At 53.4% G+C, this 22,553-nt stretch overlaps 2 protein-coding genes across 3 annotated transcripts; one reads left to right on the plus strand and one right to left on the minus strand.

Moving 5' to 3' along the window:
• Positions 1-267: 267 nt before the first annotated feature.
• KBTBD13 (kelch repeat and BTB domain containing 13) lies at positions 268-1,644 on the minus strand. Its single transcript, XM_060095232.1, has one exon. The coding sequence runs from the start codon at positions 1,642-1,644 to the stop codon at positions 268-270; it is 1,377 nt and encodes a 458-aa protein (XP_059951215.1).
• Positions 1,645-6,133: 4,489 nt separating this feature from the next.
• Positions 6,134-20,888, plus strand: RASL12 (RAS like family 12). Of its 2 annotated transcripts, XM_060095233.1 has the most exons (6): positions 6,134-6,150; positions 9,239-9,348; positions 11,289-11,345; positions 16,851-16,924; positions 17,649-17,839; positions 20,513-20,888. In XM_060095233.1, exons 1-6 carry the CDS (start codon positions 6,134-6,136, stop codon positions 20,886-20,888), a joined length of 825 nt encoding a protein of 274 aa, XP_059951216.1. The 2 variants fall into 2 exon arrangements, with proteins under 2 accessions (XP_059951216.1, XP_059951218.1); XM_060095235.1 differs by lacking the exons at positions 6,134-6,150; positions 11,289-11,345 and having other exon boundaries at positions 9,109-9,348.
• The last annotated feature ends 1,665 nt before the right edge of the window (positions 20,889-22,553 follow it).

Below are 22,553 nucleotides of genomic sequence, written 5' to 3' on the forward strand. Positions count from 1 at the left end.
TCCTACACCCCATCCCTTCCACTGACATTGTGACCCACCAGCTCTCAAGACAGCCCAAGTAATTTGAGGGTTGAGATCCCAGAGTCGTTGCTTCCTGAGATTCCTGGACATGTTCACACCACCAGAAGGCAGAAGGCACAAGGCTCCCGACATCTCACCTGGGGCAGGTAGAGAGAAGTTCCCAGCAGCTCCTAAGGCCAGTCTCATAGACTCAGCCATGGCTCAGAGAAGACTCTGGGCATCCCCTCCTAAAGCCCAGCCCAGGGGTCACAGTTCTGGCGTCGTGGAGGCCACCTGCCCCCGGGCACTGTGAGGCAGCCTGAGGAGAACGGTCTGCAAGGAGCCGGGCCGTGGGAAGCCGGCCTTCTCCCTGAGCAGCCGCCAGGTGCCGCCCTCAATGGCATAGAGCAGCGTAAACATGCGGTTGACCGTATAGACGGTGTCGCCGCGCACCACGGCTGTGAAAAGCGCGCCCTTGCTGTTGACAAACTGCCCGGGCAGCGCCGTCCACTGGCCCGTGGCCAGGTTGAGGCAGTCGATGGCGCAGTGCAGGAAGTCATCCTTAGGTCCGTTGCGCACCACGTAGAGACTATCGTGGTGGGCCACCATGCAGTGGCCATAGCTCTGAGGGCGCCGCAGCTCGGCCACGGGCAGCCACACGTCTGCCCTCACCGTGTACTCCACCACGGTCGTGGTTTCGGCTGGCCGCCACAGACACACGAAGAGGCGGCCGCGGGCTTGGGCGCAGGGCACGCCGGCAGCTGGCTGCGGCAGGTTGGCTGCGAAGCTCCAGCAGCCCGCGGCCGGGTCGTAGCGCTCCACGGAGCTCATGGCCATCCTCTGGAATTCGCCCCCGATAGCATAGAGGTGGCCGTCAAAGCCGGCCAGGGCCGTGTCGTAGCGCGGCTGGTGGGGGCTGGGGAACTCGCGCCACGTGCCGCCGTCGGGGTCGTAGCAGAAGCCCAGTTCCACCACCTCCTTGTTGGGACCCCGCACGCCCCCAACGATGTAGAGCTTGTTGCCCAGCGTAGCCACGCCGGCCAGCAGCGTGCTGGCCTCCAGGGGCAGCGCGGCCAGCGTGCGCCACGCGTCCTCTTCTTCGTCAAGGTAGCACACGGTCCGCGATGCGTCCTCCAAAAAGCCGGGCGCTGGCGCGTGCGTGCTGACGGCCACGTAGCTGCTGGGTCGCAGCGCCGCCACGTAGGCGCGAGCCTCGGGCAGCGCCAGCTCGGCCGTTAGCTCGCGGGAGCCGTCGCGGATGAAGAGCGCGGCGCTGTGGAAGACGTCGTGCAGGCCGAAGGCAGCGGCGGCGTCGCACAGCAGCGCGCAGTTGTCCGACGTGAGGCTGTGCTCCAGAAAGCGCGCCAACGCCGGCGTCTGCAGGAAGGCGGCGCACTCCACGGCTTGCAGCAGCTCTTCGGGGGCCGCCAGCTCCGGCCTTTCACCGCGCAGCACCCGCAGCGTGGTGCGGAAGCCTTCCGGGCTCAGAGCGCCCAGGCGCACCTCGGCCGCGCGCGCCTCCCTCATGCCCGAGCGGAAGAGGCCGCGGAAGAAGCCGCAGTGCTCCACCAGCAGTGCCCGGTCGGCCTGGAAGAGCTGGCTGCCCACCCACACCTGCATCAGGGCCCCAGGGCCCTGTGGCATGGCGGGCCCAGGCGCGGAGGCCGCCTCCGGGGGCCTGAATGCAGTGGTCACCGACTCCGGGGCTCCCCCGTACCGGCAAAAACTTACCCGGGGCATATAAATATCTTCCTGGCTAAAGATAGTACGGCTCATGTCATGTGGTGGCCAGCGGGCTGGATGGCCGAGGGCCCAGAGGGCATCTGGAGACCTGCCGGGTCACTCACTTCCGTAAAAAAAATAGTAATAATGGTGACCATATACTGGGCACCTACTGCATTCAGGGCACTATGAGGGCAGTTTAGAAAATATCCCATTTAACCACTAAAGCAGCTGTAAGCCCTCGTGCAGGTAACCTAACTCTGACCCTCTGTTTCTTCGAAATGGGGCCAATAATAACACCTATTTCACGGTATTTCGACAGTATCTGTACAGTGTTCGGAATGAGGCTCAGAGAATTTACATGACTTGTTCAAGATCATTCAGCTGGGAAAGAGCAAGGACGGGATGAATACCTAGCTCACGCCTTCGGTTGGTGGGGCAGGGGTACTTGGGTGCCAGAGGGAGAGGCAGAGGTGGAGCACGTAGAGTGGGCCAGGCTGGGGTCCAGAGCAGGTTTTCTTTTGGCTTGGGCCTCTGCCCCTGACTCTGGGCTAGACCAATCTCTCTCTCTCTCTTTTTTTTTTAATGGTTATTTAGTTTTATTTATTTGTGGCTGCGTCGGGTCTTCGTTGCTGCACGCGGGCTTTTCTCTAGTTGTGGCGAGCGGGGGGCTACTCTTTGTTGCGGTGTGCGGGCTTCTCATTGCGGTGGCTTCTCTTGTTGCAGAGCACGGGCTCTAGGCACATGGGCTTCAGTAGTTGTGGCTCGTGGGCTCTAGAGCGCAGGCTCAGCAGTTACGGTTCACGGGCTTAGTAGCTCCGCAGCATGTGGGACCTCCCCGGACCAGGGCTTGAACCCGCGTCTCCTGCACTGGCAGGCGGATTCTTAACCACTGCGCCACCATGGAAGCCCCTAGACCAATCTCTTTTTGAGCCTCGATTTCCTTCTCTGCAAAAATGGGTGGGTAACAGGTGAACGTTCAGTAAGTCCCTGAATGTGGAAGTATTCCGTGATTCGGGATGGGTGTGGGAAGCTGGTGTCTGTTCCCCTCTTGCTACTCCCCACTCGTCCATGGCTGTATAGCTCAGATCTTGGGAAAAGGAAAGTGGGGCTGCTGAGGGGACTATATGTCTGTGGATGGGAAGGAGACAGGTTTCTTGAAATAATATTTAACACTTAAATTGCAGGCATTTTGTGAGCACTTGAACGTCTATAATCCTCGCAGCAATCAGGTGAGAAAATAACTATTATTTCCCCTCGTTTGATAGATATTATCCATTTATTGCTTACAGCATGCATAAGTCAGATATTATTAAATTCACAGATGAGGAGACTGAGTCACCAAGAGGTTCACTCACATGCCCGAGATGACATGGCCAGAGAGCAGCAAAGCTAGGACTGGCGTGCAGCCAGTCTGACCCCAGAGCCTGCGTCTCTAACCGTTGTGCTCTGCTTCCTCCCTGTGCTACAGATGCTGGGTAGTCACTGTGCTAGGAGGTCACAGTTGGAAGGAATTTCAGTCTCCTATGGTTCAACCCCTTCACTTACAGTAGAGGATGAGACAGGGAGTTGCCCAGGGTCTGGAAGCAGACAGCCCCAGGCCTCCTGCTGCCCACCTTGCCCAGAACTTTCCTGGGTGACCACCTAAGACTCCGGGTTCCAAAATGTCAGCCGGAAGGGAGCTTGGTGATTATCTTCTCCTGCTACCTTGTTCTACAGGTGGGTTAACTGAGGCCCAGCCCTGTGTAGGATGTATCTGCCTTTCAGGATATGTTCAGCAGCAGGTCTTCTTCAGGAGGGATGGGGTAGCTTAGCGGCTCACAGTGATCAAGCTGTACTTGGGAAGGGAGCAGGGGAACTTCCTTTCCCCCAAGACACACGCATGCACAGATCCTCAAGTATGAATCTGCAGACCCAACACGGGTGTGCCTTTCTTGCCGGGGACTCCCACCCAGTTCACCCCATTAAAGCAGGGCTGGGATGTGGGGACCACTAGTGTGAGCCTGGGAAGCCAGAAGCCTGGAGGCGGCAGCCAGAAATACGCAAGACTCTGCCCCAGAGACCAGACAGGAAGAGGAGGAAGAGATAGAGGGGGTGGGCAGGAGTCCCCACGGATACTATCCCAGGCCCTCTGCCAGCTTTTCTCCTTCCCTGAGGCTAGACGTTGGCTGAAAGCATGACAGCCCCTCCTTGGAGGAAAGTGGGCTCTGCAGTGCCCAGTCCTGACTCTGTCCTTGCTAGTGGCAAGGAGAGTGTCTGACTCTTCTCATTTCACAGATGAGGAAAGGGAGGCCTAGAGATGGAATGGGCTTTGCCTTGGTTATGAATGAAGATGTGGGATGGATTGAACCCCGTCCACTTGACCCCAGGCCCCAGCCCAGCTGCCTCTCCTCACCTGCATCAGCCTTTTCTTCAGGAAGGGAAGCAGCTGCCTCCTGCCAGGCTCAAACGAAGGGGCGGGTGGGGAAGGGGCTGACCCCCAGGGGGCCACAGTTCCCTCCCCAGATGGCCTGTTCCTGGCGCCTAGTAACTGGTAGACAAACAGAACCACTGCCTGCACCTCTCCTGAGAGCAGGAGTGGGAAGGAGCACGAACCCCCTACTGGCTGAAGTTCCCTCCCAGTCCCAGTTTTTCACAAGTCCATCCCTGATTTCAGTGGGTTAGAGGGCTAGTGCACACACCCGGCTCCCACCCTCAGCAGCCAGGAAGTGGGGAGGGGGTCATCCTAGGTGGGGGGTCATGACTCTGAGGCTGAGTCCAGGATCAGCACTTTGGCCCTGTGCCCAACGCCCCAGTGGGGTGTTTTCTGCAGCTGGTGAGAGTTTCCTCCACCCGGACAACAAATGTCCCTCTGGGACTTGGAGAGGACAAGGAAACTGTCATGGCTGTGGGCAGCCCACGGAGTTCCCAGGCTCTGCCCGACCCCACACCAACCTCCCTCTCTACTTAGCAAGGTTGAGGGTGGAGGCAAGGAAAGGGGCTCTGTGTCAGACCCTGAGCCTTTCTAGAGCACACGCCCCACCTTGTACCTCTCTGTCTGCAATGATTGGCACACTGAGGGACCTGGTGGACTCCTGGACCCTAACCTAAGTAGGAATCCCCAGTCTGATGGAGGAGACACAACCCCTGACCCAGGAGAGCCTGCAATCTGGTGGAGGACTGGGCCCAGCTCCACCACCCTGCACAATTCCCCTTCTGACCCTCCACTATAAATGAAGGTGTTGAACCATATGAGACTGAAGTTCCCTCCAACTGTGACCTCCTGGCCCTCCTGCCTGATGGGTGACCCCTGGCCTTTGCCACCCATGGTGGTATTTCTGTACACAGGGTAGTGATGAGCTTGCCTGGACCTGAAGAAGAGCACTGGACTGGGAGTCAGGATTCCTGCCAGGCTTTGATGCTGGTACTACCACTGGCTTGCAAAGCTACCCAACCTGTCCAGGCCTCAGTTCTTTTTTTTTTGGCCATGCCATGCAGCATGCAGGATCTTAGTTCCCCAACCAGGGATCAAACCTGTGGCCCCTGCATTGAGAGTACAGAGTCTTAACCACTGGACCACCAGGGAAGTCCCCAGGCCTCAGTTCTTCATCTGTAAAGTGGAGCTTGGATCTGACTTCTAAGGTTCTGCTCAGTTTTGACATCTGAATTTATAATTGAAAAATCACAGAAGTGGTTGTCATATTGTGCCTCCAGGGAATGCAGTGACATCACAAAGGGGTCCCAAAAAGTTAGCTTTATGTGGAATGGCTTCTGGGGGTGGGAGTAGGAGTGGGTGGCAAGGGCAGGATCTAGTCCTACCTGTCTAGACCTGTTTGTGCCCCACTCACTCCAGAGCCACCTATTGAGCACCTGCTGCAAGCCCACTGCTGGGTGAGGGGCCACATCCTCTGCATTTCAAGGACCCCAGGGCCCCTTATAAGAGCCTCAAATGTGGGGAGGTGGTGATAAGGAGGGTTGGGATACTGGCCCTAGCAGAATAACCTCTCTCTTCACCCAAAGTGCCCAAATGCCTGGTCACTAAACAGTTGTGGCTTCTTGGCAGTTGGGTGAGAAGTGTGAGCTATTTGTGTCCAGGGGAGTGCAGGGAACTAGCATTTGCTGTTTTGGGCTATGGGCCAACCTCTAGGTGGAATATTTTCATGTTATCTAATACTTAATATCATCCCTATTTTAAAGACGAGGTGTCTCTGTAACTCTTCCACTATGAAATGGGTGTGATAACTACCTCTTAGGATGATAATAAGGAACAGATGGATAAAAAACAGAAGTGCATTAAGCATTGTGAATAATTCAAGGAGATTATTATCATATTGGCTTAGTCTAAGAGATATTTAATTATATTGCAGCTCTGGGAATTCTGAATGAGTTTGGGGTCTTTGAAAAATAAACCAAGAAGGGCACCTGAGAGTCAATGATGATTTCTCATTGGTAGGAATTCCAAACACGTGTATTTCAAATCCTTTAAATCAAAGAGTCCTTTCAGCTCAACTTTATTCATAGATTTTTAAAAATCCCCAAGACAGGTCAATAATTTGGTGATGGTATTTGTGTATAAAAACAATGACTATTCCTTTCAATAAGTTGTACCCCCCAGGGAATGACATAGGTGGAAATGTTGAAATTTTTATATTTTAATCTTTTAGGTCTGACTCAGCACTTCAAATTTCCTATATCAAATTTCCATAATTATTTGACTGTATTTGTTTGTTTGTTTTGTTTGTTTTGGACTCACCACGCAGCATGTGGGACTCTAGTTCCCAGAATAGGGATTGAACTCGTGCCCCCACAGTGGAAGCACAGGATCTCAACCACTGGACCACCAGGGAAGTCCTCTGACTGTGTTTTTGGATAGATTTTGGAACTGTTGGTGGTGGTTGAGAATACAGTGATGTGTGAGAAAAAATGTACAGGGAGTAATAAAATGAGGAACTGAGGCCCAGATGGACAAAGTAGCTTATTCCACAGTCTGGCAGTAAGTGACTGATTCCAAGAGCCTTTCTGGTCCACAATGGGCACTTCTGAGCGCTGGACAAGCAGCCCACAGATGAGGAGGCTGAGGATGGGGAATGGGAGTGGTTGCAGCTGTGAGATGGGCACTGTTTTCCTCCCAAGCCTCGTAGGAGGGGCAGACTTTGGGCACTTAGCGGTCACAGCTGAGGGCCTGAGTAACCAGCTGGCAAAGAATTCAAATAATCTTTTAAATAGAAGTGAGTTAAGATCATCTCATCCCATCTTGCAAATCATTGTGGTGTCTCCTTACAACACCTCCTTGAAGTGTCATCCCCTTGATTGCCTTCAGTGTCAGGGGGCTCACTTCTTCCAAAGACAGTAGTCCCTTCTAACTATGGGCAACTCAGGTGATTAGAGTTCACACTCACACTGAGCTAGAACCTGCCTCCTTGCAGCTCCCATCTACTGGTTGGTCTGAGTCTTAAAGATAAGGAACGTAACTCCTCCAAAATCATATAAGTAGGGAAGTAGCAGAGCCCAGGTTTACTCCCAGTTGGGCCTCTGGGCGTCCACAGCCTGCCCTCTCTCCAGCAGTCCTCCAGTGAGACTGAGTCTCCCCATAGCCCCACCCAGAACCAGTCTGTCCTCCCAGGACTAGGGCCAGCCCAGGGATGTGGCTAAAACTTGGCTCCCACTTTTTCTCTTTCTGCAACTCGAAGGAAAACCCTTGGCCATTAGCTCTGTGAGCGATTCTGGCCTGTGAGTGTAATCTAAACAGATTCCCTCAACACCTTAGAGTCTTAATAACACAGCTGGTTTACCATGATCTCCCAGAAACACTATTAGGCTGAGTCAGTATTCATGTCCTGTCCTGGAAAATAATTTTCTCTCTTGGTTGAGGAGAAGTTATTACCATCAGGCTCTGACTCCAGACCCTCCACCTGCTGACCTGGGTTTTCCTGGTTTCTTTTGCACATGGGTGGGTAGATTAGCTATGGGAGGATAGGGGTTTGGGGTTGGAGGGGGAAGGGCTGCAGTGAGAAGTCTCTGAGACTCCCATATCTTTCTCCACTCAAGACTGGAGTGTATTCCAAAAGAGAGGTCCCACAGGGTTCTAGAAAGTACTCAGACATGGAACCCAGGGTTGATTTTGTCACTCTCCATTAGGCTTGAATTGGATTTATTTTCCCCTTCCTTTAGTATTATAGATGGGGACACCAAAGCCCAAAGAAGTGAGATGACTTGCCTAAGGTCACCCAGTGAAAGAGCTGGCACTAGATCCTAAATGTCCAGATTCCTCGTGTCAGCCCTTTGCCCTGTTTCCAGCATGACCAGATTTACCCTGGGTTTCAAGGGGAATGACAGGTGACCCTGCCAGGCTCATCCACCAATCCCAGAATCATAGGCAAGAGGGAGTGCCAGGTTTTAGAATAAAATGCCTCATTTACGGGCTTCCCTGGTGGCACAGTGGTTGAGAATCTGCCTGCTAATGCAGGGGACACGGGTTCGAACCCTGGTCTGGGAGGATCCCACATGCCGCAGAGCAACTAGGCCCGTGAGCCACAACTACTGAGCCTGTGCGTCTGGAGCCTGTGCTCCACAACAAGAAAGACCGCGATAGTGAGAGGCCCGTGCACCGCGATGAAGAGTGGCCCCTGCTCGCCGCAACTAGAGAAAGCCCACGCACAGAAACGAAGACCCAATACAGCAAAAATAAATAAATAAATAAAATTTAAAAAAAAAAATGCCTCATTTACACACTAGGCCACAAACACATGCGACTCATTAGCTCCCATCAGGGAGAAAACAGTAATCCAGAATGGGTTTGGTTTCTTGAAGCTGGACCCAGATTGGCCATGAAATCTTAGTAAAGTCGTCTCCCCCCAGCCCCCCAGCCCCCCACCCCGTTCCCAGAAGCTAGGATTCTTTATGGGTTCTGTAGTGATGCCTGAGAGTCCCCACACCGAAGGGCAGGGTAATGTGGTCAGGGAAGTTGTGTGCCAAGGCTGAGCTGGCTTGTGATCCAGAGAAAGGACCAGGCTCGGAGTTGAACCCGGCAGGCTTCCCGGAGGAGGAGGCGGGGCCAGCTGGGTAAAACAAAGGGAGGGGTGGATCTTGCTGATGGGAAGTGACAGAGTGGAGATTCAGACAAGGCTGGAAACATCTTCCCCTCAGTGCCCCTATCTCTGGCCTCCCTCTCTCCGGTTCTTGTCCTTTCCCGCGGGGTCTTGGGGGCGCTCCGAAGGGTGAGGGCGCCGCCCGGCCCTCGAGGTACAGGAAGGTCCTGGGGGGCGCGGCCGGCCAGAGATCCTTTCCGCTCGCAGGGGTCTCCGCAGCCCTTACAAGGAGTTTGGCGGCGCTCGGGCGGCCCCGCCCACCGGGCTCCCCCGGCCCCTCCTCCCCGCACGGTCGGGCCTGACCGCGGGAAGGCTGCTAGGCGCGGGGCCCGGGAGGCCGACGCCGCCGGGGCCGCGAGTGCCAGAGGCCTCCACTCGCTCCCGAGGGCCCCTACGGGCGGGCACGCTGCTCGGGGCCCTTAGGCCAGGACCCGTCTCCCTCTCCACAGCGTCGCCATGTCCTCGGTGTTTGGGAAACCCCGCGCGGGCAGCGGGCAGCAGAGCGCACCCCTCGAGGTCAACTTGGCTATCCTGGGGCGCCGCGGGGTGGGCAAGTCCGGTGAGTAGGGTGCGGGCGGAAGGGAAGGGGTCAGGCGGGAACGCGAGAGACGGGGAGCGGTGGAGGGAACGGGGCGCTGTGGGCTTGCGGGCAGCCTCTTCCCCTGGCTTTCGGGGCTTCCTGCGCCCAGGTGGGTTGGATGAGACACCGTGATGGTATCCTTCTTTGCCTCAGCTTCTCTTGCTTGGTTCTCCCTCAGCTTGTTTTCAGCTCCTCCATCTCTCAGCTGTCTTCTCTTCCTGACCTGTCTTTCCCTCTGTGTCTCCCTTCCTTGTCTGTGACCCCAGCTGTCTCCCCTCTGTCTCTGTGTCTCCCAGTCCTCTGCTGGTCTCCCCCTTGCCGTTTACCGCCCTCCATCTCCTCTTCCTGGCCAGCAGTCAGCCCTGGTGACTGGCACCAAAGGGACCTGTTAGGCACTGATCCCCAGCCCAGGGCCCCTACGGAGCTTAGTCGCAGCCTTGCTGCTCCTTGATTTAGGCCACCGGAGAAGGGGCCCCAGGCCCCTGAAGGGAGGTGGTAAAAGTCGTTGGCTTTTGGGATTTCCCAGGGAGAGGCCGCTACCCATTCCCCACCCCAATTCTCTGGGATTCTGGAGCAAAGTGTGAATTCTTATCAAATGTATTTGTTTCAAGTCAGACCCCTCTCTTGACTTTATGGAAACACACTGGACTATGGTCTCAGGTGCCTCGGACTTGTCCTTGATGAACAAAGCGCTTGGATTTACACTCAGGCCATTTCTATCAACACTGAACTCTGCCTTCACCACTTTTGGCAGCTGGAGCCCAGGGGGTGGGGATGGGGGTGTCACCATAGGCAAAGATCCAGAAAAAGGGCTCACCGCTCTCCCTGCCATTCCCAGTCCCAGGTAGCTGAAGGGGGGAAGGCAGAGGGGGCTCCTCCACTGGCTGTTTTCCAGTTGCAGCCATTAGTGAATGGCCATCATGGACTCAGCTGTGAGTTTCCTTCTCCAGAGTATTCTTTGAGACTCACTGTTGGGAGCCTACTCTCCACTTTTGAAACCAGCCCCCTGGCTCAGAGATGGGACTCTGAATCGTGCTTTCCTAGAGAAAAGATTTGCCCTCTTCCCTTTGAAAATCAAATTGTTATCTGTGGCTCTGTCACTGGTACAGTTTAGCCAGTGACTACATGAATGAAAGAATTTAAATTTTAAAATATGTATTCCCTGGGTATTAGTTTGCAAACTGACACTGTTAGGAATCCTGGGAAAGAATTTAAAGGATTTTCTTTAAAATACTGCATTATTTTTTAAGAGTTCAGTATAGTAGTGGGCTGACCCTCAGCTTTATGTGGTTAAGTTCTGAACAAAATCAGTCTTGTTAATGCATTCCACCTGGGGAGAACTTCCCCAGGTTTTATGTTCTGTGACACTCCCATGATGAGTGTGGATGCCTTAGAGCCAAGACTCGAGGACTGAGGACTAGAGTGTGTTTACTTGGGATTCGGGGGTTCCTATCCCTCCCAGAGATCACCCACTGATAACTCAGCTCTTACTCTTTCTTTGGCTTGTAGCCAAAGCTGGGATAAATGCCTCCACACTTCAGAGTCTTTGTGCCTTGTCAAAGGTGGGGGAGCTCTCTCTTCACTTGGAGTCTCAGCAAGTTGACCCTAAGGTAACTGCTTGCCTGGGTCCAGACCCCTTAGTTAGGGTCTTCACAAACGCCCCTTAGGCTTGCCTCTCATTTGTTTTCTCGCTGCCATCCCCCTCCAAAATAAAACATCCCAGAATGCAACCGGGAAGGACATGGTTCCCCATATTTCTGGTTTCCTCTGAGCCTCTCAAACCAGTTCCCCAGCTCTCCAGAGAGCAGAGGGGTCACAGAGGCTAGATAAGTCCTCCCTAAAATGAGAGGGGCAGGCTCCAGGGCCCAGCAGCCAGACACGATGGGGAGACTGAGCCAACTTCTTTCTCCTTCTTGCAGCCCTGACGGTGAAGTTTCTGACCAGGAGGTTTATCAGCGAATATGACCCCAACTTGGGTAAGGGCCCACTCCCCCCTGTCCCTCCTGCTGTGGCCACTTGGCTCTCGCCTGCAAACACACACATGCCGTGGTGGGCCCAGGCCTGACCAGGACCACACATCTGGGGGCCGAGGGGAGGAGCCACCAGGATGACTCAGCCCATGCGACAAAATGTTTTAAGTTCCAAAAATGTACCCTTCCACAGCTCACCCCAGACAACTTGGGGGTTAGCCCAATTAAGAGAACTGAGAGAAGTTGATTTGCCCTAAAATATGAAGTATGATGAAACTTAAAAAAAAAAATCAAGCATTGCAGAATATCCACATCCATTAAGTGTTTTTCTTCCAGATGGTTATTCAGTGTACTTTTCCAGAAAAGCTGGACAAGATATTTGGGAAATTCCCTAGTAATACTGGCTTCTAAACCAGTTTTTTAACCACACAAGAAAACTAGTCTTGTTTGGTAGCTGTATCATTATGGTGTATTGGAAAAAGGGATGCCCTGGTGTCAGAGCTGAGTTTGAATCCTGGCTCTGTCACTTATCGGCTGTGCACCTTTGAAGCAGTCACCTAAGCTCTCTGAGCTTCTGTTTCCTCATCTGTGAAATGGGCATAAAAATACCTATCTCAGAGAATTACTGTGAGGATTAAAGAAATAACACATATAAAAGATGTAGCATACTACTTGACCCACAGAGACATTGAATGCGTATTCACTTCTCCTTCCTTCTTTCTCCTCAGATGGCTTCCCATCTGTGGTGGCTGAGATTCGCCCAAGTTAATTAGATCACTGTTTCTGAAAATTAATTTTAGCAGCAGGACCTTTTCCTCAAATAACCTCTTACATGGAAGCCCAATACCTAAATACGTAAAAGCAGAATTTTATTAATATAAATGTAACTTAAAGCTCACATTTATAGCATTTCTTTATGGTAAACTTTCCACTGAGAAGAATGGGGTGTCTGGATGCTCTTTGGAAATGGGAGTTGCAGTCTTAGATTATCTTTCCCCTTCATAAGAATTGAATAAGGCGTTTGTGGAACCCCTGAAGGCCCTCTGAGGAAACCCAGGGCTCCGGGAGGACCCTGGGGTCCCACAAATGAAACCTCCACAGTGCAGCACCACCGGCAGCAGGCCTCTGATGGAGTGCACCCTTCACGCCTGAAGGAAAAAGCTCCTCAGCCCACTGGTGCCCCTCAGTCCAGGCTGGGATGTTGAATCCCAGTGTCAGAGCAGGAAGGGATGTCAAGGCTACTTGGTCCAGTGGTTTTCAGCATTTATTCCTTAAGTAGCAGAATCCCTTCTTCCACAGAGATCTTACACAGAACCCCAGAGGTCAAGCAGAGGAAGCAAAGGGGGTCCCCTGGCTAAGTCGGGAATGCAGGGCAGGCAACTCGCGGACAGTCCTTAAGGGGGTTGTTCCTCAAAGTTTGGTGTGACCGCCTGTGCTTTGACACAGCCCCTCGGCTACATCGGAGGAAGTAGGCCCAAGGAGCTTTGTGGGCCAAGGTCACCAGCAGGTCTGAGGGGAGCCCATTGATTAGTGGAGGTCAGTGCCCAGGGGAGTGAGACACAGGAGCATGAAGTCAGATGGGCGGGGTGGGGGAGTGGGTGGGAAGGGAAGGCACACACCAGGGATGTCTGGGAAGGGAAAATGGAGATTCTCAAGGACAGTGCCTCAAAAGACAGATTCTGCCTACCTCAAATATTGCATGGAGCATACTTATACTAAAAAGTATTAGCTGTTTATCTGAAATTCAAATTTAACTGGTTATCTTGTATTTTATTTGGCAACCTGTCTCCAGTCTCTCTTCTTCCTGTCCCCCATCCATACCCTCCAGGCAGGGTCCCACCGGAAGAGCCTATTACAGTGGTGGTTTGAGCTTCCTGGTTGAGCAGTTCTGGAGTTCTGAACTGGTAGGGGAATGCGTGGTCAGACGGTCTGGGACGGGGGTGTGGCAGCTCCACAGTGGTTAGTCACCTCAGCCTTTGGTCTCCTACCACAACCTGAGAGCTTCTGAGCTGGAGAGATGGCCAGACGCTCTCCTGTCGGCCATTCTGGGAGGCTAGTGCTGCTCCTTGGGGGTCCTGTCCACTGTCTAAACATGCCTGCCACTATCCCGTGGCTGCTTCCAGCAACAGCGGGGGACTCTCGGACCAGAGCCTTTCCTTCTGTGGAGAAAGGTCTGAGCGTCCAAGGAAGAGCTAGCCATGTGGAGATGTAAAACCACCCTTTCCCCTTTTTGGACACCTTCCAAGAGCTTGAGCTCAAAGGGGCCTCTTGAGGGTGGACACCTGTGATGTTCATTCCTTTTTCCAGCTTGGAGTGCAGTGCTAGGCACAACACAGATGCTGTTAAACATGGGATTTGTATTTTGGTTTTAGGATTACCCTTTAAGGAAGAGCTCCTATTATTATCCCCATTTTACAGGTAAAGAAACTGAGGCAGAGAGGGCTCAGTGGTTTGCCTAAGATCATGGAGAACCTCAGGTACAAAGAAAGATGAGACACCACTCCAGTTGCCCTCCACTAAGGGTGGCCTTATGCTATCGAGGACCTAAAGTCAGAAGTGTGTGTGGCACTGGGCTCTCTGAGCCTTGGTTTCCCCATCTGGAAGATAGGACTAATAGACTGTGCTCTGTGTGTGAGCTGTGCCTTGTTATAGGTTGTGACTGTTAGAGTTGGTAGGAGCCAAGAGAGTCAGTGCCTGTGAAAGGGCTTTGCCTGTGCTGAGCACTCCAGGAAGCGAGCAGGGGTATCCAGGAGAACACCCTCCTCTCACAGAGGGATTGGGAGCATCTCACCTGGTTTGCCCAGGGTAGAATGACAAGCTTCTCACTGCTCTTCTCTTCATCCTGCTCCAACAAGGATACAGGCACCATTTCTGAAGCATCATCCCATACACACTCTGACCAGAGCTCCTTTAGTGACGTTTTAAAAATTATTACTGTAAATGAGAGAAAAATACTTTGGGAAAGGGATCTTCTCTCAGCATTGAAGTCCTAAGAATGTTATTTAGAACTAGGACTTATGAAACCCATATTTACTAAAGGACTGTAGAATGACTTGAGGGCAGGGACTTTGTGATGGGGAGGCAGGACATTACTGTGACTTGGAAAGGAGCCCCCAATGCACCCCCAGCCCCTGGAGTCACCTCACTTGCAAAGGGGGAGGGAGCTGGATAAGATGATTTCATGACCTCTGAGCCTCCTCCACTTTGCCCATGCATGTTCCACGGCCTCAGCTGGACCGGGAGCTTCTGCTCTTTCCCTGTATTCTGCACAGATAGAGCTGGAGAATTGGCTTGTCCACTGAGCAGAGGGAGTGAGGGGGTCCCACTGTAGAGCCCCAAGTTCAAGTTCCTTCTGATAGGGTGCTGTGTGGCTGTGGGAGAGTTCTCTCCTTTTCTGGGCCTCACCTTCCTGTCATCTCTCTATGGAAGAGCTAACAGCAACCTCAAAAGGCTGTTGCATTTAAGGGACTGTAGGAGACCAAGGTTGGGCTAATATATTTCCTTGGGCTGGGCACAGCATGGTGCCTGTTTGGGCATGGAAGCTGGGAAGCACCTAAAAGGCATGCATCAGACAACTCTGGCAGGAAAATCAAGAAAAATCTGAAGGAGATGTAGGTATCCAGGGGCAGCTCTTCTTGCACCAAATATAGTTAAACATTTGGGGCATATTTTCCATTAGATTTTTTTTTTTTTTTTGGTCTTTGAACAAGAACGGCTATTTATCCAAGTCCCCACAGCAGACCGGGGATGGGAGCTGTCTATGACTCCTGCAGGCTGCTAGTGGACCTGGCATGTGTCCAGGCCTGGCTTGGCTGCCAATGGCCCTCAGAAGGGTTTGTGAATTCCGCCACGGCTGAGGGCTACTCTTCTCACAGTGGCTGCTACTAACAGGCAGAGAGGGCTCCAGTTCTGCCCAGAGGATTCTTCTTTGGGGTCACTTGGGGCACAGGGGCACCACACCCCCAGGGAAAGGTGAGGGCCAAGTGCACTCACATGTCTGGGCCAGTGGCACAGGGGAAAGTTGGGGGTAGGGAGAATGATTGTGACAGCGAGGTCCTCTTTGCAGGCCTGGCCACTTGATACTTTCTCAGGTTTGAGGTCATGAGAACTTAGAAAAAAAATTTGTAAAAACTTATGAAATCCAAATAAGGTCAGTGGTGTAGTTCATAGTATGGTACCAATGTCAATTTCCTGGTTTTGACCATTGTACTATGGTTATGTAAGGTGCTAACATTGGCCGGGGGGGGAAGAGTACACAGGAACTCTCTGTACTATTTTGCAACTTCTACATGAGTCTAAAATTATTTCAAAATAAAAAGTAAAAAAAAAAAAAATCACCTAGGAATGTGAACCTGTCCTGGAAACTTTGGAGCACTATGTGCGCACTGTCCTTTACCAGGCATTTGTGGAGGGCCAGGCCCCATGCCTAGGGGCCCATCCAGTCCTCATGCAGCCCTGTGAATGGTGCAGGGACAAGCCTTTAGCACGGCGCCTGGCACGGAGTAAAAACCTGAAAACTGTTAGCCAGTGTTTTCACATCATCCCTATTTTAAAATGAGGAAACAGAGTCTCAGAATGCTGAAATGACTTGGCCAAGGCACACGTCTAAAAAGTCGCTGAAGTTGGGTTTGATTCCCATCTCCAACCTAAAACTTTCAACCATCCTAGATTCCTCTGCTATTATTTTGACAAGGATTATTTGTAAAACCTTCTTGGGACTTCTTTTTCTTTATTGAAATATAGTTGATTTACAACGTTGTGCCGGTCTCTGCTCTACAGCAAAGTGACTCAGTTACACACAGAGACACTTTTTTAAATATTCTTTTCCATTATGGTTTATTACAGGATAGTGAATATAGTTCCCTGTGCTATACAGTAGGACCTTGTTGTTTATCCATCCTGTATATAATAGTTCACCTCTGCTAATCCCAAACTCCCAGTCCTTCCCTCCCCCATCCCCTGCGCCTCCTGACCCACCTCCCCTCCCCGCCCCCAGCCCCTGCCTTAGTCATGTTGCGTGTTTCTCCTTTCTTGTCTCTTCCCCACCGGGGGCCAGAGGGTTGTCCTGATTGTCCTTGGGGTCTTCCTGTGGGCCAGGTACTGTGGTTGGAGGAGGAGGGGGTGGAGAAGCTTGGGGTTCAGGTGGGAGGTGCTGGCAGTGCAGCTTCTGAGGCCTCTGCTGCTTACTGGGCCCATGAGCCACGCACTCCATCCTGCAGGCGTGGTGGGTGGACCCAGAACACAATCCCATACCCTGTGGCATGTTCTATGAGTGCCCTCTGGTGCTCTGGGCCATGACAGGTGGAGCAGCATCTCCTTGGTGGGAGGGTCTGCCCGTGTCCTCCATGGGGGTGAGAGCCAAGGTCTTTCCAGTGGTCCTGGCTCAGCCAGCCCCAGAGCAAGTCCCCCAGGGGTGCACAGGGATCCAACAAAGGGAAGCTGGGACTCAGACCCAGCCTACCATCAAGTGGCCTGCCCTGCCTCTGACTGGGCTGACCGTCTGTGTTGCAGAGGATACCTACAGCTCCGAGGAGACCGTGGACCACCAGCCTGTCCACCTGAGGGTCATGGACACTGCAGACCCGGTAACATTACCCCCATGACCCATGAAGAGCTGAGAGTCAGTGCAGCTTCTTGGGAAGTCCTGCTTCCAGAGTGTGGACCTCAGATGGGAATCTGTAAACCTTTTAAGCTCCAATTTGATATGCGTCCCTGATTGAGGTGCTGACTTCTCTGGGCCTGAATCTGTTGATTTGCCAAATGAGAAGGGATAGGAAGGGGCCTGGGGAGACCTGATGATTGTTGGTGTCAGCTCTGAGATTCTGTGCTCTGGGGCTTGATGCCTGTGTACACATGGGGACAGGTGCACACACGTGTTTACACAGAGGCTCCCCTGGCCCAACCCCGCCCCGCCGCCCAGTACATACATCTCCCTGTGTCCTCACCGCCCCCTGCCAAGGCTGGATGCCAGTTCTTCTCAGAAGCCAAAGGGGCACCATGAACGTGACCCAAAACCAGCAGTGCCCAGGCACAGCCAGGTCTCTGTAGGGGCCATGCCAAAGTCTTGGCTCTGTGCCCCAGAGGCCAAGGTCTCCAAGTCTGTGGCTGGGTGGTGGGAGTGAGGCTCCGAAACAATGTCTCCTTTCACAACAAGCCAAATCCACACTCAAGTGCCCCTTTGAAAAGGGCCCTGCTGGGGAACAATGTACAGAGACGCAGGGAGCGGGGAAGTGGGATGAGACAGCTCAGATGAAGGCCTTTACCCTGGCCTCCTCTGCCCCTGACAGAGGCTGCCCTCCTTTGCCCCAGGACACCCCCAGGAACTGTGAGCGCTACCTGAACTGGGCCCACGCCTTCCTGGTGGTGTACAGCGTCGACAGCCGCCAGAGCTTTGAGGGCAGCAGCAGCTACCTGGAGCTGCTCGCTCTGCATGAGAAGGAGACGCAGCGCAGCTACCCTGCTCTGCTGCTGGGCAACAAGCTGGACATGGCCCAGTACAGGTGAGTGCGGCACTTTGTCCCACATCCTAGAGCTCGCCTTCTTCTTTCTCATAAAACGGTGTCACCTTCAGGGATTATTTGGCTGCTAAGAAGAGTAATCCCCTTGGATGTAGATAGAAGCGGGTGTGTTGTAAGGAACAGTGGGCAGGGCTTCCAGGCAGCCAAGGGCAGGAAGGGAAGAGCATCTGGGCTGCACAGGGGCTGGACCCTGAAAGTCAGAAGAGAGGCCACTCCTCCCATCCTCCTGAGGCTCTGAGGTCTCTCTCAGCCTCACCCTTTCTTTCCTGAGACTATATGACCTTCTGTTTCCACTCCCCACAGCTGGCTGGTCATCCAGTGCCCAATTCCAATTCTGGGGAGAGAGGCTCTGATTGGCCACCTGGGTCAGGTGTCTGCCCTGGTCCAACCAGCTCTCGCCTCACCCAAGCTTGGTCCCCAGGCTCATTCCCACAGTTGGCTGTGCTGAGGGCAGGTTCTCTTAGAAAGAGTTGGAGTTGAATCAGAGACCACAGACTGGGCCAGAGGGCAGATGACCGCTGAGTGCTGCAGCCATATTTTGCTTGGCTGGCACAGAGTTTTAAAAGACCCGGAATTGGAATGCTTTGAGGCGGGGCGTGCCCCCCTCCAGCCGAACACAGGCCTCATACTCCCCGTGGCTTACCTCCACCCTCCCCACACATTCAAGTTGCCCGCCTGGCCCCTGAGGTGTTTGAGACTGTGATGCCTCCACCTGATGAGTGAGCCCACTGGCCCTCTCCAGCACATCCGTCCTGTGTGGCCAGTCCACCTGCGAGGTAGGGCACCTCCCACTAGCCTTCCTCCCGTCCCTCCCTTCTCAGGGCTGGTCACTCCTGCTTCCCTAGGCCCCAAAGGCCCACTGACTGATGTTAGGAAGGAGGGAACACTTAATATAGATCGGGGCTGATGGGCAGTGGGGAGAGGGGGTGTGGTCTCATGAAGGGGGCTCACGGTAGGAGCCTTGAAAGGTGGGCAGACCCTCAGACCCAGACAAATTCCATCTCAGGGAATGAGGAAAGTTGTGTGATCATAAAGCCAAAAGGTAGTCTTTGAGGAATCACAGATCCCACAGAGCCTAGAATAGGGATCAGAAGACTGGATTGTGAATAAACCAGTTTTAAATATGAGGAAAAAAACTAGGCCACTGTTTTGCTCCTAATATTTGCCAGCGGGATTGTCCGAAAGTGGTTTGGGGGCAAAGAGCAAAGCAGCATCGTTTCCCTAAGAAGGAGTCATGAGATTTATCCCCACTTCCTTCTTTGGTCAAGTCCCGAGGTTGGTAGGTCAGGATGTGATGGGCACGGACAATGTAATTTTTAGCTGAGCGTTGGTCAGTGTCTCCCATGAGTGTCTTGCAGCTAAAGGGTAAAATGTGGGTTAGAGCGGTGATAACCACTGATAACATTTTCGCTAGGCTACGCCAAAATAAGAAAAAGGGTAATAATGTTATATGCCCGGCTCATCCATTCACGCACACACGTGCACGTATGGGGTTCTTGTTTCTGAAAGCTCATTATTCAAGCCCCACAATGACAAAGTTTCAGATTCAAGTTCATCACAAAGGCACATAATACCAAGCATTCTTTCAAAAGGGGTTCCTCAGGAATCTGTGAGCTGACATTCAGGACACCAGCCCTGGCTGGGGAGTGGATTAGGCGCTCTGTCCCTGACCCTTTTTGTCCCAGTCATTCCCTCTGTCTGTTGAGCTAGCCCACTTCCAGCCTTTTTAACCTCCTTCCAAATTAACCTTGGCTCAGAAACCTTTTCCCACCATACCCACCCTGGTGTCCCCTCTCAGCTCCCAGGCTGTGCCACTGTCCTCAGGAATGGCAGGTGAAGCAGCTCAGCAGTGAGATTTAGCCATTGAAACCTTGACCTCCAGCCCTCAGGGACCCCTCCCCCCCACCCCCTGCCTCTTCTGGACATCTGACCTATCCAAGGGCCAGTATTTTTCTCTCACCCTGATTCCCATGGTTTTCAGGACCTTCCTAGTTACAAATACTCGATCCCATCATCATGGGAAGTGGTAGAGGATGAAGCTGGGAATAGGTGCTGCTCCCTCTCTCGTGCTGTCACCCTTGCTCTCTCCTGCCTCTCTCCTGGGCAAGCAGACAAAACTCCCTGGCATGAGTCTCTCCCTGAGACCTCTGCCGACCACAGGCGTCCTGATTCAGGACCTCGGCCCACCAGGCCTCTGTGGACACTGTGGTCTCACATCCTTCCAACCAGACCACTGCCTTTCCCCAGAGCTGATCCCACATGCCAGGGCTGAGGATGGCTCATTTCCTGACCAAGGGAGTCAAGGAGATGTGGGGCTGGGAATACTCATCTTCCTCTGGCCACAGGCAGGGCCTAGCCAGGGACTTTGGGCCAGCTTCTCCCTTCCCCTCAGCCTCGTTCTGAAATTCTGGCTTCGGTGACATCAGCCGCCATTTATTAAGCAGGGACTGTACTAGGCACTTGACACAAATCGTCTTCTTAATCTTAACAACCCTGAGAGGCAGCTCTCATTATCCCATTTCACTGATGAGAAAACTGAGCCTCAGACAGATGAAGATGGTCACCGAGCTAGTAAGTGAGGCTCCAGGTGTAGGCCTGGGCCTGCCTGACTTGGATGCATGCTCCTGACCCCGCCTCACCCTGCTTCCCCGCCAGGCAGGTCACTCAGGCAGAGGGCATGGCCTTGGCGGGCAGGTTCGGGTGCCTGTTTTTCGAGGTCTCTGCCTGCCTGGACTTCGAGCACGTGCAGCACGTCTTCCACGAGGCAGTACGGGAGGCACGGCGGGAGATGGAGAAGAACTCCCTGGCCAGGCCCCTCTTCATCTCCGAGGAGAGGGCCCTGCATCACCAGGCCCCACTCACGGCCCGGCACGGGCTGGCCAGCTGCGCCTTCAACACACTTTCTACTGCTAGCCTGAAGGAGATGCCTGCTGTGGCCCAGGCCAAGCTGGTCACTGTAAAGTCATCCCGGGCTCAGAGCAAGCGCAAGGCACCCACCCTGACACTGTTGAAGGGCTTCAAGATCTTCTGAGGGCCCCTGCTCAGGATTCCAGGCTCAGCGCTGGGCAGTCTGCAGGGCAGGAGCTGGATTCTCACCACCGGCTTTCCTTCTGATGCAACAGCAGCCCTCACCCTCTGGTGGACAGCTGACCCCTCCTCCAGCACCAGGCAGTGTTCCTGACACCCAGTTCACTGTAGGAGCAATAGGGACAGGCAGAAATTCTGCTCCTATTCCCTCCAGACCTTGGTTTCCATGGTAACCACCGCATCCCTCACCCTGAAGGAAACAGCCACTGTGACAACGCAGAGACCTGGGGTCAGCCTGAAGTGGAAGGAAATTGCAGCGTCCATCATGGCACCATCACCCCTTCCTGCTCCATCTACAGCCAGGCCTGATGTGGCGCCTGGTGGACAGCTCTGGGTGGACAGCTTCAGGAGGCACTGCATAAATGTGGGCCTGAGAGCATCCTGCCCTGAGGTCCCAGCACCTCCTGGTGGACGAGAAGGGCAGGGCAGCTGCAGGTTTTGCGGGGCCAGAGCCTGGCCCTCCCCTTGCCTTCTGACCTCACAGAACCCCCAGGCAACAAACCTCACAGTTTATCCAAGTAAAATCTAGTTTGCAATAATCCTACGGGACAGCCTGTGAGAAGCAAAGGTGTCCTGGGAAGGCCTATTTCCAGTCCTTTGCCTCTCAATGAGGGTAGAGGGAGAGGGCCACGGGTAGGCCAGTGTAGGGAGCCTCCTGTGTGTTTCCACCAGGAGGCAGGGCCCCCGTATTTTCCAACCTTAAATCAAGGACTCTGTCCGCAGGCCCTCAGGACCAGCCTTCTCAAGTTTACTGATCAAACCTCAGAACAAAGTCATTCTGTCCAGTGACAATCACCCAGGACTCCAGGGAGCCCACAACTGGCTGTATCAGACATCCAGTAGGGAGAAACACAGTTTTCTGTTTGTAGTCTGGTGCGGCAGGACCTAGTACCCTTGGCAATGGGTCTGCGTGTTCAAAGTCCACTTTTGTAAGATACCACCTAAAGCATTTTTGGTTCATAAAGCAAATTTTTGCGTAAATTATTTGGGGTTGCCACCACAGCTTACAACACGGTGGCTCAGACATGGGATCGCGACACTCCTTTGGGATCCCACGATTAGCAAGAGAAGGGTCTCAGAGGCAGGGAGTTTCTTAGTTTTCTAGCTCTCTTTACCACAGGGCCCCTGGCCCAAAGGAAGTCTTTCACGGACCCTCAGCAGACCAGCAGGTAGAGGAGTGGCCTGTGGTGGGGGAAGGGAGGGGGAGGGGATTCTGAGTCCAGAATCCTGCCCCTTCCTCACTCAGCCCTTCCAGGAGCTTGGATTGAAAACAATAGCTCTTGCCCAGGCTTCAGCCACCTTCTGCAGACGGAGAAGCCGAGGTCAGAGGGAGGCTGTGAACTCCTCAAGGCCACGTGAGGAGTCCTGGCCAGGCTTCCTGACCCACAGGCTGGCTCTGAATTTTGCACTTTTGTTTCAAGCCGCTTGTGTGTGGACCACTGCCATTTGAACAGACTATGCAATTCCAACTGCCCACATCCAGAAGCATTTTAATAAAAAGGTTTTGTTCGTGTTTTCCTAACAGGGTTTTAGTTTGATTGCAGTTCACTCACTCTGTCTGCTAACACCACGGGGGCACTGCCCTGCACCCTAACTAGCTCTCAGATTC

This window comes from Mesoplodon densirostris, chromosome 4 (genome assembly GCF_025265405.1).
Source record: "Mesoplodon densirostris isolate mMesDen1 chromosome 4, mMesDen1 primary haplotype, whole genome shotgun sequence".
NCBI lineage: Eukaryota > Metazoa > Chordata > Mammalia > Artiodactyla > Ziphiidae > Mesoplodon > Mesoplodon densirostris.